General features: G+C 40.5%; 1 protein-coding gene across 1 annotated transcript in view; it reads right to left on the bottom strand.

Annotated features, from left to right (window-relative positions):
- Window positions 1-18,884, bottom strand: part of THSD7A (thrombospondin type 1 domain containing 7A) — a 1,031,465-nt gene that overhangs the window by 20,478 nt on the left and 992,103 nt on the right. Inside the window, exon 26 of the mRNA XM_078663785.1 lies at window positions 16,950-17,037. Within this exon, the coding sequence (XP_078519911.1) occupies window positions 16,950-17,037 (88 nt within the window). The remainder of the gene's footprint in view (window positions 1-16,949; window positions 17,038-18,884) is intronic.

Here is an 18,884-nt window from a genome sequence, read left to right as displayed (position 1 = left end):
AGACTGTTCTCAGAGCAGAGATAATGGCTTAGGAATGGTGACAGAATGGTCTGGGTGGGGAGTGTAAAGTCGGGGAGGTTCCATGACGTTCATTAACTTAAGGAAGAGAGGTGAAGCTTGCCCATTCATAGCTTAGTGTAATGGGGAAACTTGAGGGAGGGTCAGCCTTTGTTCTTTGCACCCACCATAGCCTTTTGGGCACCGGACAAATGGGAAGTGGAGCTGGTCTCAGAACCAGTTTGAGCTGAGGAAGGGACTTCTAATTACCGTAAACACACATCCCTGGCTGGCACAGAAAACCTGTGCCATCTTGGACTTTTCTTACAATTATGCAATGTGGGATAGTTTGCAGTAAAGCAAACAGAATGAGTTGCAAACGTTAGAAGGGCTGTCCATGGAAACGTTTTGCCCATTAGTTAGGGAGTAGCCATGTGTTAGCGCACCCACTGGCTAATGCAACGTACAAAGCTGGCACTTCAAGTTATGTATCACGAACATTTGCAGGGACTTAAAAGGTCGGTGACTTTATTACTTGTGGTGAACCAATGTTGACCTCAATTAGTATTTCACTTAAAAACATCACATATATCTTAGAGAGGCCAGGCTTAAATTTCAGTAATTTAAAATTAGATAAAACTAGTTTCGCTTTGCCTTAAAATTGCACAGGACTAATTACTATACCAATCACAATTTTCAGATAAGGCTGGTCAGAATGTGACTTGCTTCACATCCTGTGGATTTTCATTATGTTAGACCAATTCTGGGAAAAGGTAAAGAAAACAATGGTCCTGGACCAATAACTATACTAATCCGGTTGACGATTGGAGTTGGCTTCCATCCACATTGGCAAATGGAAATCCTGTGAAGAACGATTGATGCCCGAATTCTCATGATAAAGCAGTACAACTTTTTAAAATTTGTTCTTGGAACACAAACGGCCTTAAATCATTTCTTGAAGATCTAGATGTAATAAGTTTTCTTAAAACCTTCGACATAATTTTGTTCCAGGAAACTCTGAATTTGTTTTGTGAACCCCTTATTGGTTATTTTGAATATTCGAATGTGGCTATTTGTAAAGCCTCTACTGGTCGTGCTAGTGGCGGCCTCTCTATTTATGTTTCTGTGAACTTGGATGTTAAACATTTTGAGAATGATTTTCAGGTAAAAAGCTACAGTGTATTAAATTAATTTCCAAGCAATCTACTATTTTTTTTAATGTTTAAAGAAGTTCAAAACATAAGGTTAAATCCACACAACTATCAATCTTATGGGAAATAGTAAATGTGTTATATTATGACCATTTAGATTTATTGATAATTTGAATTGTTCATGATGCAATTGCTAAAGGGAAATCTATGGTTACTCTCTGGCCTTGTTTGTGTTCCGCTCTTTTGGCTAATTTTCCTAATTCTAAAACATCAAAAGGTGTAACTTTGACATTAAATAAACCAGGGTGGTTTTCAAATAGGTTACTCTACCTTAAAATAAGTTTTAATAGAGCAACAGGAGCATTGTATAGAAAAGCGTAAGGAATTCCTAATTTTGCTGTATCTCAACAAATTAAACAAATGAAAAAGGGATACAAGAACAAACTTAAGTGTCTATGATTCATTAGGTCTATTTGATAATGAGCCATGGTCGGTAGAAAAAGCCAAAAAAGTAATAAGTAATATTAGATCAAATGGAGCACCCTGCTCCAACGGAATCCCGAACATAGTTTTTAAAGGAAATCTAAAACATTGGCCAGAGGTATTAACATTTTTATTTAATGATGTGCTTAAAACGGGTTCTATTCCCGAATCATGGCAGGAAAGTATCGTCCAACCAATATATAAAAGTGGTCTTCAAGACAATCCCGCAAATTATCATTTAATTGCCTTAACGGATGTGGAGGCTAAAATTTTCGCTAGTTGTTATTTGGAAGAACTGGAAGCATGGGCCTTGAGAAAGGATCTGATCCCTAATTTACAAACTAGATTTAGAAAGGGAGAATCGACTAATACGAATTTGATTTTATTGACATTATTGGGCGATAGGGCCAAATATAGGAAACAAAAGTTGTATATTTGTTTCATCGATTTAAAAGCCGCCTTTGATTCTGTACCGCAAAATGTATTATGGTCAAAGTTAACTAATTGGGGTATATCTAACACTTTATTAAAAATGATTAAATTATTATACTTCAATACATGGGTACAGATCAATGTTGGTGATGAAAAACACTCAACGCATCGCCTCCAGACCAATATTGGATTGAAACAAGGTTGTGTCTTGGCCCCTTGTCTTTTTAATCTTTTTATGTCTGATCTCCCAGTTCATTTTAAACATTTTAATGCCCATTATCCGGCTATTTTAGGCAAAGAAATTAAACATCTACAATATGCCGACAACACCATTTTATTAAGCCAATCTGTTATAGGACTAAACAAATTAAAAGATTCTTTTAACCAATATGTTTCTCAGAATGGTCTAAAAATAAATACAAAAAAGACAAAAATAATGACCGTGGGAAAAACGAAATTAGGAATTAAAGAATGGAATATCAATGGTTTGGTCATAGAATGTGTAAAATTGTACAAATATTTAGAAATCACATTTGACGATAGTATGTCGTTTAGGCAGCATTTTAATAATCTTGAAGCTAAGGCATCATCACTAGCATTTGCTTTTAGAAAACTGAGAGATAAGCTACCATGCCCAAATCATGATCACCTGTTGAAGGTTATGAAAGCAAAGTTAATTCCATCCTTGGATTATGGTTCTATTATTTTCCGCGGCAAAGACGCAAAAATTCTTGACGACATTGAAATAAGGACATATAAATCAGTTTTTAGGATTCCTAGATATATTAGCCGAGCCAATATAAGACTGGAATTTGTTCTAAAAAGACAAATATTGGCCCGACAATCTACATTTTTAAAAACCTTAATGTCATTGTCTCATGCTGAAGAGGGTTCTCTTGCCAATCAGTGTTGGCATGAGATGATGAGAAGTGAATATGCGAGTAGTTGGCAAACATATTTAAATGAGCGTCTACGTAATTTTGATTGTCCAAATCTAGAAGAAGAAATTAGGAGTAAAGTGGTTTATAAAAATCAATTAATCAATCAGCCATTTTATTGTCGAGTATAATAGATAAATATGAATTTAGGGAAAAAAACACTTATGGTCAATTGCAAATTCTTTTGGTAAACTAGCACCCCAACCATATTTGCTGTTACATTTAAAACCCTTAATTAAGAACAAATTTATGCTACTACGGTTTGGGAGATATCCGACTAAAGACGGAATACCAAGATGGGAAAATAAGTGGCTCTCTAAAATGTGTAGGTTATGTGGTTCTTGTGAGGAAGCCTTAGTGCATATAGTAACTTTATGCCCCAAATTGTTAGAAGAGCGGAAAACTATATTAAAGTCTATTTTTAATGAATTGGTTGCAAAATCTTGTAGAAACACCATCATCTTATGTTTAAATGGAGCCATTTCCCGATTTGTTAAGTTTATTTTTATAGCTGGAAAGAAACTTTGTAATATTGGCAATTGAAGTGAACATATTTACGATACGAAAATTATATAAAATGCTGCAATGTGTTTCTTGGGTTATGCACGATCTTCAAACCGTAGTTGTTAGGGTTTGATAGCCCAAGTGTACTGTTGCTGTTTATTATATTGTTATTAAATGGTTTTACGGATAGTGCTAGCATCCTTTAACTTAGAATAGTTAAAGTCTGCTTAGCGGAAACACACACGATCTCCGAGGTTTGAACGATTGTATTCCACTACTCACTTCTATTTCCTTGTCTCCGTTCGCATTGGTATAAAGTATCTTTTAGACTGATGTATGGTATATTGTAAATCAAAGTTGCCAGCATTAAGCAGTTTATTTTTGTTGCTACAGTCTATTATTGAAAAGGCACTTTATTGCTAACGTCGTTCCGATTGCAATTCTACTATGGTTGGTTGTGTTTTTTATGTATGCTTCACTATTCTAAAGTTTCTTGGTATATTGACAACTTTAGCTGCTAGCACAATGCACTTTAGTTTCCGCTGCTAAAAGTTTACTAGCACAATTGCACTTTATTGCGATAGCTTTTTAAAATGTTATTTTATTGGGCATTTTTTATCTTCACAGTTCCCATTGTTATAAAGTCTTTCTCAGAGTAATGTATACTGTAAATTATAGCTGCTGGCACAATGCACTTTACTTTTGCATGCTGATCATTTGCAGTTAAATAAACTATGTTAGGGCTTAGTTGTGGATTTTTGTTTTGATATAAATGTACACTGTAGCTGCTTATTTTTTAACCTAATTTTATTTTGTATATGTATCTTGCGGATTGTAATGATTTTAAGTAATCAGCAAATAAATATTACTTACATTGCTTACATTGCTTACAATAACTATACATCCATAAATCGATCCGAAGGTACTGATATTCTCAACAGGCTCTATATTTTATTATATATAATACAATAAAAGATCATCATACGATTCAAAAACAGTAGATTCTCAGGAGGTTGAAAAATCTCGACCTACCGGAGCTTGAGCCATCAATCGTTATCTCCACGCGGTAGCAATCATCTAGTGATTGCTACCACGTGGAGAATTTACTAATTAATGATTCTCTACCTTGCATTTAATGCGGGTCCTGTAGAATTTGACACACAGGTCCTTTACATGGTAAATGAACCCCACGTAATCCATGCAGGGTCCTTCTCCCATTCCTTGGGCACCATACCGCACTCATTGGGCGGGTTCAAAACATTGGGCATTACCCATGACCTTGTGAGGGTTGTCCCATCCCTGTTTGCCCCCCTGTCCTGAAGAAGACCCACTTGGCTGAGGAAAGTATTTCCCTTTTCTGCCGTCACGTTAGGTCGAAACATCGACACCACACCCCCTGTAATTTGGAAACTGGACCTTCGCTCCCTGTGCCCCTCCCTTAAATGAGACATAATCCTCTAATTTTTAGAAATAAATTACAACAAATGTACTAGTGTTAGGCCAGTTTTCCGATGACTGGTTAATAATTACCAGGCTTACACTGAATTATGTAAATATATGCTTTTGGGAATCATTCCCTGTACTAAAACTTTTTACACTTGAGCACAAAAATCCTTTCACGTTCCCCTATAGAGCAACCCTTTCTCCCCCTCCTTTTCTTGACTGTTTTTGAATCATATGATGATTTGGTATTGTATTTTATATATATATACATATGTGAAATAAAATATATGCCCTTTTTTGAGAAACTGATTGAGAAGACTATGTTTGGTGCACATTTGGATTTTGGTATTAGTTTCCTGGGAATGTGAGCTGACTTATTAGTAGCTCCTGTTGAGAATATCAGTTACTTCGAATTGACTTATGGATTTATGGATGTATAGGTACACGACTATTGTATTCTTTACGGCATCTGATCCCCAGGTCCACGGACTTTAATTGGGTAACTCCATTTAATTAATGGCAATTCTGGGAAAGGCATGGAAAATGTTGTCATCTATTTGTTCAAGAGGGGCAAAAATGAATGTCCTGAAACTTGGGCAGTGACACCGTACACTTTTCTTAACATCCTGAGAAACCTGGGACTGAAAAACATTGTGGGTCCAAAGACTTTGGAAGGACTGGGAAAAATCTCACAAGCTGATCCGGCATTGGCACATTGCCTCTGGCTAAATATTCAGAGTTCCACTGCTCCGAGCTTTTCGGCTACAGCCAATTTAATTCAGCAGGACCTCATGGAGAAGGTATCTAGCCTTGTGTAGTCATATTCGGTTACAGCCTGGAGCCTGCACCGCTGGAGGAATTCTGGCCCCAAAAAATTTGCAAAGGACAAATTTTGAAATCTTGAGATGGCGAACACATCAAATGTATCCTGACAGGTGTTCCTTGGCAAGATAATAAAATTTCTAAAGCCCAGACCTTTCCTGCCAAAAGTCGGCGATCTTGTTGCCGCAGCATGCTTGGGCTCACAGAGTGAGTCTAAAGGCAATTCTGCTGCACCATGTCACGCATGGCATAGAGTGCGCACACATCAGAGCAGGCATAGGGAGGCACAACATGTGCCACGAGCCACAGTGTCCAATGGCAAAAACACAAGGGGGCCCTGTTTGGGGCTCCTCCCCACCTTTCCGGCAACCTTTTCATGCCAGAATCCTTGCCATGAAAAGGTTGTTGGATAGCAACCTCGTAATATACATTGTGGTTAGCTTCCCCGACTGCTGCCACTGCGGGACCCAGGATCCTGGCAGTGACAGCAGGGTTGTGTCTGCTTGGTTGCAGTCCGATGGCTGCATTTGTAATTGGGCGGGTGGATCACTGAGGTTAAGGCAGTCGGACTGCCACTGTGAGTACGGCTGTCTTGGGACCGCCAAACTCATAATCAGGCCCTAAGTCTGAAGGTAAAACATCTTACTGGGTCATACCTGGTTTCTATAGCTGACCCACGCTCCATTTTGGTCAGCCTCAGATTGCATCTCAATCTATTGTGACCAGTTGACGTGGTTGTTGCTTAGCACATTATTGCATTGTTTTGATTTAAAATTTTAAAAATTCATATCACTAGCTCCTCATGTAGCTCCTCTTGTTGGATTTATGTTGTTTTGGTACGATTGTATTCATTAACTATTTTTTCTAATTTGGTTTGGGAATTTCATTGTGTTGTGTTTTTACTTTAGTACTGTTTTGGCACTATGTAAATACTTTACACATTGCCTCTAAATTAAATCTGTTTGCTCAGTGTCATAGCTGCCAAATCAAATCAAATAAACTTTATTCAATTTCACATGGATAAAACCATAAAAGTTGCATAAAATCCATAATACATCAAAACATGAACTCATGAAATAGCACACTTTATAAAATATGAAGTGAACCCTTTGCACAACCTCCAATTTTAATCTATAACAGTAAAATGCATTGTACCATGAAAGCATCTCCCTTAGGTTGTTTTTCCCTTCTAGAGTGAGCTGGTCCTCCTCGACCTGTAAGACCTTGGTGATTCATCAACTACTTTGCTACATATCCAAGCAGGACCCTCACAGTGGATTTTAAGTAGCCCATAATACAAAATATACAATCCTCCTTCAACAGCTGAAGATACAGTAGGGCAGGACGAGCCTGGGTAAAATTCATCCTGTTTAAAATAGGGACTAAAAAATACCTTCGAGGGATCGCAAAAAATTTACAGAAAAATATTAAGTGTAGCAGATCCTGTGGAGACTGTCCGTTGCAGCTACAGGGTGATAACACTTGACCTCCACTGCACCCTTTTGGCCTAGCTAGCAGGAGGTGACAAAGATTCAGGTGAAACCTAGTCAATAAAAATCGCTCATGTGTGGGATGAAGACCCCAGGAAATACGGCTCAGTAAAAGGAGTTGTTTTGAGCTTTAAAAAGATGCGAACACTCGGTTTCCGAAGTTCCCACTCATCCCTTTCAGTTTCCTCAGAGTGAGGAAGGATTCCCTGATTAACTCCACGTCCTTTTTTACAATGGTGTCAGGCTTAGAATATAAGTCAGCACGCCCTAATCCTTCTAGGCTACTTTTAATATAATTAAGCCACGGTATTCGGGATACATTATCAAGAGACATACACTCTCTTAAAATCAGATGATTAAGAGTTAATGGCTGATTCAACCAACACTTCAACCAAAACACAAGTGGGCGTACTGCCAGAGTGTTACTTAGAAAGGGGACCCCAGTTCCTCATGGGCCGCCAAATTCGACAGACTACACGGGACACACAACAAGCACTTCAAAAAATTATTCTCAGTCACCTGGAGAGAATCCACAACAATATTCCCCCATATATCACTTCCATAACTAGCTATAGCCACACTTTTCGCTTGGTACACTTTCTGCAGAGCTGCAATTGGTCTTTTCCCTAGTCTAGAGGCCAAATTGAAAATATCTGCATTCACCCGTGCCAAGTCCCCCCTTTTCCTAGAAATTAGTGGCACGTATTTTATTTGATCATCCAAATAAGATAAGAAAATAAATCAGTGCGGGGGCTTTTAGTGGGCTGACTCTGAACTTTTTGTCGAGACCCCACCTGCATTATATAAGATTTTGAGTTGTTGATTGATAGGTCCCAGTCCTCCATGAGGTTGGAAAATGCGTCTAGCAAGGTTTTCAGACCTATAGCAGTCCTCGATAAAAAGATGGCATCGTCCGCATAAAGTAGGATGGGCAGGCCACGCAGGTCTACATACCGGTAATCTACCCCAGTAGCTCTTAACGCTCTGTCCAAATCATTAATGTAAAAATTAAGCAAAAATGGGGCCAGGATACAGCCTTGCTGTACTCCACTCTTTATCTCAAAGTCCCTTGAGACGTGGATGTCCTGGGAGAATCGAACATTGGCCTTGGTTGACTTCTAAAAAATTAACAATGTTATTCTCTACCCCCATTACCCTCATGGACTGCCACAGTTTAACCCTATTCACGCAATCAAATGCGAAAGACATCCATCCATGAAGGATAGGTAGATAGTACCTGGGCACTCAACTGTATATTTGCTTAATAACACGGTTAAATTAAGGCACTGGGCCACGGTTGATTGCCCTGGAAAAAATCCAAACTAGACATCAGACATTATCTTGAGCTCCTCTGCCCAGGTGGATAATCTTTCTAAAAGTAAGACCGCCCACAATCTTAACCACTGAGTCAAGAAGTGAGATTGACCTATATCAATAAGTGCTATTCTGATCACCCTTCTTGAAAACGAAGACTATAGTAGAGGTGGCCCAGGGCTCAGGGCAACCGTTCGAATCAGCTGCATTAAACACAGCCACAAGGACTGGTGCCCAAAAAGATGGATCAGACTTAAATAAATCCGGGGAATACCATCTGGTCCTAGAGCTTTATTACTGGTTAACCCTGCAATGCCAACATCAACCTCTCCCTGTTCAAAAATCACTACAGAGGCGTTCATATCACAGCATGGCTGACCAAATTGCTTCATAGAGCTTTGAAATATTGATTTAATATGTGAATCTAACCCCCCCCCCAACTTCATATTCAAAAAGTTGTCTGTTTACAATGCTAAAAAAACCTGGAGCTATTCCTGAGGGTACTCAACTCAATCAACTCCCTCCAAGCCTCCTCCTTCAGAACGCCCTTCCGTTTGGCCAATATTGTTTTATATTCTTTTCGACATACGAGAACCTGAGATTGATTTCTTGACTTAGCTGACAGGGCTTCCCTCAGCCTTTTCGCAGACTGGGAGAAAGAAGAATCAAACCATCTGGGGGTAGAGATTACTACTATGCGGGCCAGTGCGCTTAAAAGTTCACCAACTTTGGTGGGGATGAATTTATATGCACAAGTAAATCCCCCTCATCCGCGTGCAGCCTAACTTAAAAATGCAGGTTGCCCTTGGGTCTCCACAAGGTTGGATGTTAAAATCACTGAGAACCAGGAGGTTAAGTAGAATAGAGCCAAAGGACTGCCTTATAAATGTACCCGGGGCTGTAATATTACAGACACCTGAAAGGCAAGCCACGGAATTATAAAAATGAATGAGACCCAATCTAGTAGCCCCCATTTTTAATATCAACACCAGTATTCCTGGGCTTGGAGATGGCACAACCTGAATCTGGCAGTCGACTGCCAGGGATATATAAGTAACTAGACCACCCTTAGGTTTTCCACCCACTGAAGGGGAGACTGGCGCAAAAAAAGCCTTATATCCTTCCAAAAATAAATCACAATCCACCAACCACATTTCCTGTAAACAAATCAAAGGGAATTGATTCACAAATTGCAACCATATTGGGTCGTGAAACTTGTTAGCCAGGCCCGCAATGTTCCATGTTAGAATATTATTAGCAAACACACAAGAGTCCCCCTCAACTACCACTGGTGAGTGCTGCTTATTTAAATCGGGTTTGATGCCAGAAAATTAAGAGGTTATAAGTCAGTCATACTCCTACAGCCTTGCTAATGGGGATAATCCATTAATTAACTCCAGAGTGGGAGGGGCAACATACTGACAGACTGTCAAAGATGTTGCATGAACCGCGGGTGTAGGCAGTTGCGCAAATGCTGGCGGAAATATGTGTGACCACCCACCTCGGGGAGCTTCCATGGAGATGTTCTTATACATATCCCCTGGGGGGGTCGGGTTTATAAAAATAGCCCAATGGTAAGGCCCTAACTACAGATCCAGGTGTGAGAAAAGCTGGGTGTGAGTCCCTGGACAGTATCCTACCAACAAGATGAGGGCAATCAAAGTTAATAATAACACAATCGCCCGTGCCCGTTTTACAAGAGCTACCAATCCAACTGACTCTGTGGGCCATGATGATATTTTTAGCCACCCGTGCACCCAAAGCAGTGTTGTTTGTTAGCCAGTGAAGTACTTTGTTTTTTAACTCCCCATAATCCTCATTAATCCCCCGGGGAAGAGTTGGGACATTCCACAGGACTACTACATAAGGGGTGGATTCAGGTGGTAAGTCAATTACTGGTAGACTCGATAGCTGGACCTCTCTGCTAACCAACCTCCTGGCCCTTAAACAGTGATTTTCATCTGTAGCTCTAGCATGTACAGAGGTAACCCTTCTCTCGTCAGCATCTATATTCTTTGCTCCAAGCCCCCCCTGTACTACAGACTGTTTCTGTGGTTGATTTTGTGGCTGGTCCATCATGGTATTCAACAGGTTTGTCCACATGTTAGAGTCCCGAACATTTCTCTCGCCCAAATCAACACTTGGCTCTGGTGTTAAAGATGGCATGCCGTTAATAATCCGGGATGCTACGGTTTTCTCGATCCGAATCAGTCTATCAAGGATAGGACCCAATTTTAAGTCCAGCAAGCTGGTCATCACTGCCTGGAAAGCTTCCAGTGCCCCGGGAAAATCCAAGGTAGGGACAGTGATAGGGTATGCTGTGGCGGGTGCTGGGGGTTTAGAGACCATGTTGAGTTTAGGTTTCTTCGCTTTACCCCAAGTAGATTGAATTTTCCTTTTAGAGCCAATGCCCAACCGCAAGTTCCCTTTAGATGCTGGGTTTACATCTTCACTTCTACAGGCTAAGATGCCTCCATCGGCCTACTGTTCATAGAAGCGACATATCCCTGGGTAGAAATAGGGTCATTAAGCCCCTTGTTGCATATTATAGTGACAGGCGAGAGAGGCATTGGCGTTGGCATTTACTTAGAATGGGTAATTAACACACTAGTTGCCCCAGCACCGATCTGTCAGTCCACAAGAATCCCAGGGCTACTGGACAGGCTCAAGAGTTCATCATCACCCTCTGTCTGAGAAGAAGGAATCCATAGCAGAAACCGTAGCAGTGGTGCCAGTCTTTCCCTTCACCGAAGCTGTAGCTGGCGTATCCTTGCGCCTAACTATAGCTAAATGATCGGAGATAGAAACAAGAAACTGATCAGCCAGATGACACTGGCAAAAGAGGGGGTAAAACAGACCCTCCTAACCCACTGGACAAGAGATCAACCGCAAGCAATGATATTGGGGTATTAATCAGATTAGAACAGTTTTAGGATGAGCCCAGTCCACCATACCACACTACACAATCCTTCCTCCTTTGTCACTGGTAGTGTTATTCAAGATGACAGGTAACAGGTACTGGGGTGAAGGACAGCTCCTTCAGCAGCCTAGAACATCGTAGCTACTACAGTGATAGGCGAGCAGGAATCCCAGGACAGCAGTACAACAGACCAAGAGGGGGGGTGGGCAGCCAAGCCTCGATCGGCCACGGACGGGCCCGCCCTTGGCCCAGGCTTCGCGAGCCTCGGGCTGCGGGAGCCCTGGACCCGTTTTAAGCATCTCCTGATGCGTGAACAGCATAGGCAGCGTGCTCGCCGCAAGGACTGCAGGGAGATGCAGTTCCTGCCCTCTGGTACACCTCCATTCTGCCGTAACACTACAGCACCGCTACCGTGAACCAGCGCACCAAAGACTTGCAGGATACAAGGATTCAAAGGCTCCGATTAATTTAATGACTTTAGTGGCTCACCCTAGCAAGGATTGTGGTTATTATTTGGGGTGGGTAAATACCCCCTCCAGTTTCTTACATTTATTAATAAAATGTAATGTTATTTTGTTTACCTAGAAGTTAATTTATTATAATTTAACCATTTTAAATTCCTTTTGGATTTTCCTTTTCCATGTCATTGTTTCTATTCGAAATTGAATGTTTTTGGTGCTATTTTTAATTGTTTCCCATATAAACCTTCTACAGCACCCTAATTTCTTATCTCCTTTTTATATTGTTACATAAAGTAGTTTCAGACATTACATTTCTTTATTTCTTACTGTATTTTGTATTGCAAAATGGTGGCCTGCCCTTGAAGTGTAGCACATTAATACAGAAATACAATCATTTGAATCAGTTCCTGTTTTACTCAAAATTTGGATTAAAGTTCCTTCCATGGCCGACTTTGTAAAGCAATACACTATAGGGGACTGAGAGTAGAAGAGAACAAAAATACCCATCTTGTTGTGTGGTTGTGTAAAAGTGTACCAGGTCAAAAGTAAAATCCTTATGAATACGCTGTACCACATTAGGCCAAATTAGTTGCAGAAGCATGTTGTTTTTAGAGAAGGGCCTAGAGCAGATCCCTCCTCACAAGTTTTTTAATCATGGTGATAGAGGGCAATTAATAAAGAAATATTACCCTTTGTTCAGATAGAATTTTTTTTTAATAATGTATAAGTGGTGTACGAGTACTATTCATTGCTGAGCTGAAGCTGAACGAAGATGGGGTGTGTGAAACTCCTTCAACTTGCTACAGCATAGTTTCACAAAATTACTACACAATTACGCAAAATTATATAAAACTATGATAGGTGTGTCTCACACTCAAAAAATTACCCGAACATTCCAATCTGGTAAGAAATCTAATTTTTAGTTGATTTCCATTTACTAGAGTTCAAAACACAGCTGCCCATGTTTAGATTGGTAGTTTTGCGCTCAAAACTGACTGAACGGTCCACTGGGGCAAACAATGTACCCGAAATATATATTGACTGCCCATGTAAAAGGAACTGCTGCTTGCATTCAAAATACTGCTGCTTGTGTTTGGATTTGTAGTTTTGCTCTAAACAGTTACCTGAATGGTCTAATTGGGTACAAATTGACCTGAAATAGCGCTCACATTCAAAAATTATCCAAACAGTACACCTTGATCTAAAATTTATCCCTGAAATTACGTGATGTGGCGCAATGACTTAATCTCTGTAATGTTATATACATAAATGTCTTTATGCAAGATTACCAAAATTGTGCCAATTAAGACACTGTAACTGAAAGTTAAGTCAGTTCTAGGATAAAGGTGACACTATCAGTGCTTTTTAGGTCTCGCCAACCTGGGTTGTAGCCTGCATGCGTTGCTCGCTCTGCGAGGTTTCTTGTTATAAAGATTTCAGAAGTGGAGTGTAGGCTCCGCCCCTTCTATCCATTGGCTGGTGTCATTGTTTGTGGTAAATGATGACATCCGATTAAAAATGAGGCTTCTTTGTTAATGCCCTATTTCCTTCTCGGACAGGCCATCCGGACTGGATCTTTCACTTGCGGCGTTACACGGTCTCCTTGAATTAGTCGGTAAGCACTTTTTTCTTCATTCCTGCAATGGCGACAGTTTCTGATTAAGTGATACAAGCCGAGGCCGCTTCTGGGGTCTTCAAGGCACTCGTTCTGCATGCGATGGCATTGTTTGGTGATTAGTTTGTGGGCTTTTTTGTTTGTTTTCTTTTTTGTAAGTCTGTTTTCTGTGTAACCTGCACCGGCTTGTTGCCAAGTGCAATTTGTGTGTGTGTTTGACACATGTCTTCTTTCTTCACATATATAACTCTAGCCTCTGCTTTTGCCAGTTTACAATGAAAGTGCGACTGAGATCACCGATGGTGCTTGTTTTTCAGCCTTTATTTCCACCTCGCCTCTTTTTTATTGATAATAACCAAGGCTTTACATGCCATCATGTGTTGTTCTCAACACATTGGGGAAATGTTGTTTGTTGCCTTTCCTTTTAATGCCTTTCTGTGATTAATTGTTGCCTTCAGACTTGTTTGGCTTCTGCTTTCCCTCCAGCGCATTTGAAAAAAACCTACATCTGCAGGTTTAATGGAGACACACTATTCATTAGGACCTGGACCCCCCCGAATTGAGGAGGTGAGAAGCAGGCCAGGAGTGGACGTAATGGAGAGGGGGAGAGGGCTGGTTATTGCCCTTGTAGGTGGAGGTGGTGTCCGTGGAGGTATTTTTGGAGCATCCGCAGTAGAAAGAGCGCCAAAAGGAACCACTGCTTTGTGTTGACTGAATGGCTCCAATGGATTTGGCCACTTCAGTGTCTTTCTTCATCTTTTCTAGTGAAGGATCTACCACTGGGCCAAATAGGGGTTCCCTATCAAAGGGTGTATTTAATATGGAGGTTTCAACTTTGTGTTTGAACCCAGATATGCAGAGCCAGGTGTATCTCCTTAAAAGGACGCTGGTGTTTACAGCTCTAGCAGCAGTGTCTGCAGCATCTAGGGAGCATCTTATTGAGTTGATAGGAAGAATTTGTCCTTCATGCACCAGGTCTTGTGTTTTAGATCTATGCTCCTGGGGCATAAATTGGATTATTTGCTCCAAGTCGTCCCAGTGCGCACAGTTGTATCGTGCTAGCAATGCCTGAGTGTTAGAGATACACCAGAAATTTGCTGCCTGATAGGCCACCCTTTTTCCCGAAGCATCAATACGTTTGGATTCTTTATCCAGGGGTGGAGCATCTCCTATAGTTTGGGAGTTGGCTCTTTTTCTTGCGTTGGACACAACCATGGAGTCTAATGGTAATTGTCCCCTTATACATACTGGGTCCAAAGGTGCTGGCTTGTATTTCCTATCTACCCTAGAGGTAATAATATGAGCCCTGACGGGGTAGTTGAAGATGTCATCGACGTGCCTGATCCGCCCTTTGAGCTTGGGTAGTGTGTGTGATGACTTTTGTGAGCTTCCAAGGGTTTCAAATAGGAAATCCTCTTCTAGGGATTATTTATGTAGCTGCACCTCACGATAGTTGGCAGCTCTACCCAGTAAATCAATGTAGCCTACACTGTCATCTGGTGGAGAAGGCTTGTTAGGGTACAAGTCGGGATCATTGCCTGTGGGCGAATTGATGTTTTAATCGTCCAATGGATCTTGTAGAGCCTGATCATCATCCCCATCCCCATTGCCATCCCCCTTATCCTGGTTGTCAGGTGTATGTGTTGGTGAATGCTCAGTTGAAATTGGTTGAAAATTAGGCGAAGGAGGTGATGGAAGAGGAAGAGGAAGAGGAGGAGGGGAAGGGTTAGTTCAAACAGTTCTCTTCTTCAAAGGAATGCAATATTTCTCTTCTGTACTAGTCCTTCTTTTTAAAGTCACTTTAGTGGTGAAGTGTCCAGTCTGTGGATGAATATACAACAATTTCTGTTTTGAATCCGATTTGTCATTCAGAGCGTCAAAGCTGTGCTTTTTCGGTGATTTCGTCACATCTGACCGGAGTCTTAGGCGTTGGTGTCTTCAGATCCTTAGTGTGTTTCGGGGCCGAATGATGTGGGTCGGAGTGGACTTGTATTTTGACCCTGAAGCTCTTGGCTCGGAGCTCGATTTGGGGTGAGTCCTTTCAGAGCCGGCAGGTTTTTTTAGTAGGCTTCAGTGCCAAGCCGGAAGGTGGGGCGTCAGAAGCTCGGTCTCAGTGCCGACCAGGGCCCGAGGGTGCGGGTTGGATCGGAGCCTTCTTTTTATGTGGAGTTGGATCTTGGAACAAGGGGGATCTGTACTCACAGTACGTTGTCCATGTGGGATGTCTACCTCTTGGTCGGAGTCGAGCTCAAAGATGGAGATCAACTCCTACTCCACAGTTCCTATGGTCTCCCCGGCCTCTTTGTCCAATTATTGCCCGAAAATGTCCGGACTGGACCTTGTATGCTGGCTCTGCATGTCGCAACGTTGAGCCCGATGGTTGCAAAGTGTTTTCTTGGAGCAGAAAGCCTGCCATGTGTGACACTGAGGGCAGAATTTGAAGCAAGTTTGTTCCATCGACTGCGGGTCGACACGGCCCGGGTAGGCCTGAGGCTTTCCATGAGATTTCCAATCAAAAGATAGTTTTAATAAAAAAATGCGATACGCGATAGATCGGGAGACGCGATGAGAAAAAATATCGTCGAGGGTGAGTGTCTTGCGCACCCAGGGAAACTAAAGGAATGGTGTCAAACCGGAGCGCAGTAATTCACGACCGAAACCGATGGGGAGAAAAAAACAATCAAACAATGGAGTAGATGCCCATGCGCACTATCACTGAAAGGAGCCAACACTTAATAGCAGATTATGCACAACCTGTGAATCTACAGCTCACATGCTTTGAACGTATATATTACCGCTCCGTCTGGACATTTCCATATAGTTAACAAATCCTTAAGGAGATATGAATAAGACCAGTGCTTAATTGCATGCATCAGGCAATCTAGACAAATCAATGTTCTGCCAACATTTTTCAAAATTTCAGGTTTCATTTGAAATCTTGTATGCATGAGAAATTGTGGTGTTAAATTTTAAAATGAATACATGATTATTTCAAAAGTTCTCCAGAGACTTGCAGTCGTAAGAACTTAAATGATTAGTCTACAAATTGAACAACTATTTTGTTGACAAGTCACAATGGAATTATTTGAAACTATGATGTTATGCAAAGCACTGCTTCTCTTATGAACCTGCATAGCTTTTGTAATTTTTACTAATTCACAAACACCTCTGTGTGACGCAGGCATAAGGTATGCATTCATTGAGTTAAAAGCAAACAATATTCAACACTCATTAGGCATTCCTGTCATTCATTGATGCTAAACTATATCAGATGTTAGTGGATTTAGTGTCAGTTTAGTGAAAATTGCATTCTTCACGTAGTTCATTGTGCACACCTCAATCAATAGGCATTATCAATTTGAATTATCAATCAACTCACCATGCAAGATAGATCATAGAAACTATAAAGATCAGCAAAACAAAAGCTCCAGCAGCCACACCGTAGACCCAGGTCTTCAATCGGCCATCTAAAAAGAATGGATGTTAGTCATTAGTTTTAGAGGTTAGTTCAAAAAATAATTCATAACTCAAATTAAAATGGAGACTAGAGTTAAGTGTTAAAAGCTGTTATTTAGTTAGAAAATTTCAAGGTTATTAAGTAAAATTACATCTTTAATTTGCAAATTAGCAGCACAACCAGTGGCATAGCTAGACCTATTGACATCCGGGTGATCCTTGATTTTGCCGGCCGGCTGCCTGGTGCAGGTAAGAGTGGGACTGTCGATTGACAGATGACTTGTTCCAGGGGGATGGTGGTCGACAGACCACTTGTTCCCTCCCCACCAGCTACGCCACTGAACACAACTTACACATATTGTAGGTTTACGAATCTGAAAGCGAACAGATTTTGGGAAAATATGCATTTTGTCAATGGCCACATAGTGGAAGCGTAACATAGGTATCTAGACTCTGGGCAGCAGATGAAGATAAGACCACCTGCTCATTCCTGACTATCCTTACCCAGCATGAGCTTTGGCATAGAAAGAAGCAATACAGAAAGGCCTGCGTTGTGAGTTCCCATATACCAAACCCATATATGTATATTTACAGTTTATGCATGTTGACTGAAAGAGACACCCTCATCATAATCAATTTATATAGTGCCCAGCGAAGAAAATATACAATCCACAGTTCTTTAAAACCATTGAAACAAATAGTTGGCAATCAAAGCTTTCAGCATCACAAGAAAGCTAATGTTCTTCAAAAATGATCTGTCTTCAATGAATTCATGATGCTCCTTTTATAACTCATGCAGTTTCTGTCACATGAAGCATTCTACAGCATTTCCATCCGAGACTCCAAAACAAAATAGGAAATGAAACAAAAATACCAGCTAAAATATTATATCAGTAAATAAAGGTTGGGAAGTGTAGATTTAACATTCTTTACTCAGCATCCACATAACGTGAAGAAATATATTATCAAAGCATTTATGAGTAATTAAATGTAGTATCCCTATAGTAAACTAGTTAGACTCACCTTGTCCCTATTTTGGTCATCAATATTTTTTCTAATGTATATGTTTTAGTACAATAGAATAAACTTGAAATGTCAGTATCACATAGTAAGAGAAGTACTCAAGTGTACTCTACATTGGGAAACTGGCAATCAACTTAGTATCCAAAGATGAATAGATGTGAGTCTACATACCATACTATGGGCAATGGATCGTTGCCTACATGGATTCTTTAACAGCTACAGTGGGATGAAACAATTTCGGATTTCATCCGATTACAGAAGTGAAATGAATGAACCTCTAACAGAAAAAGAGCAGGGATAGGAAGGAGTGCTAGAGAACGTAATTTGATACGTGCACAGCAGGGAAGCGTAATTCTTTAAGAATCAAACTGCAGAGATATGAGGAAGAGAGAAAAAGACAAGAGAGTGGACAAGCATGGATAGAGAAAGAGACATGTATGAGAAGAGGAAGGTGCATGCACATATGAACACAAAAGAGCTCCCTCTTCTTGCCCCCAACAAATTGTGCAAAATATGATTAGGTTGTATGCATTTGAAGAAAGTATCACTCATGCCTAGTTTGATTCTTTTCAGGGCTTTACTTTTTGACTTTGTACATTGATAAAATCAATACCAAAGAGTTGGGTAGTCATCATCATCATCATCACAATACTTTATTCGGGTTATAAGCCAATATAGTACAGCTTATAATACAAACGAATACAATAAAAAATGTATTGTTTCCTTAAATGTACATGAAGAATAATACATCCACAATGATGCATTTAGAAAATGGGTTAACATACATAAAAACATACAATCATATACACCATATTAAAAGAGAACACAGACCAAC

This window comes from Lissotriton helveticus, chromosome 10 (assembly GCF_964261635.1).
Source record: "Lissotriton helveticus chromosome 10, aLisHel1.1, whole genome shotgun sequence".
Lineage (NCBI taxonomy): Eukaryota > Metazoa > Chordata > Amphibia > Caudata > Salamandridae > Lissotriton > Lissotriton helveticus.
The sequence above is the reverse complement of the archived record's forward strand: the minus strand, read 5'-3'. Positions and strand labels throughout refer to the sequence as shown.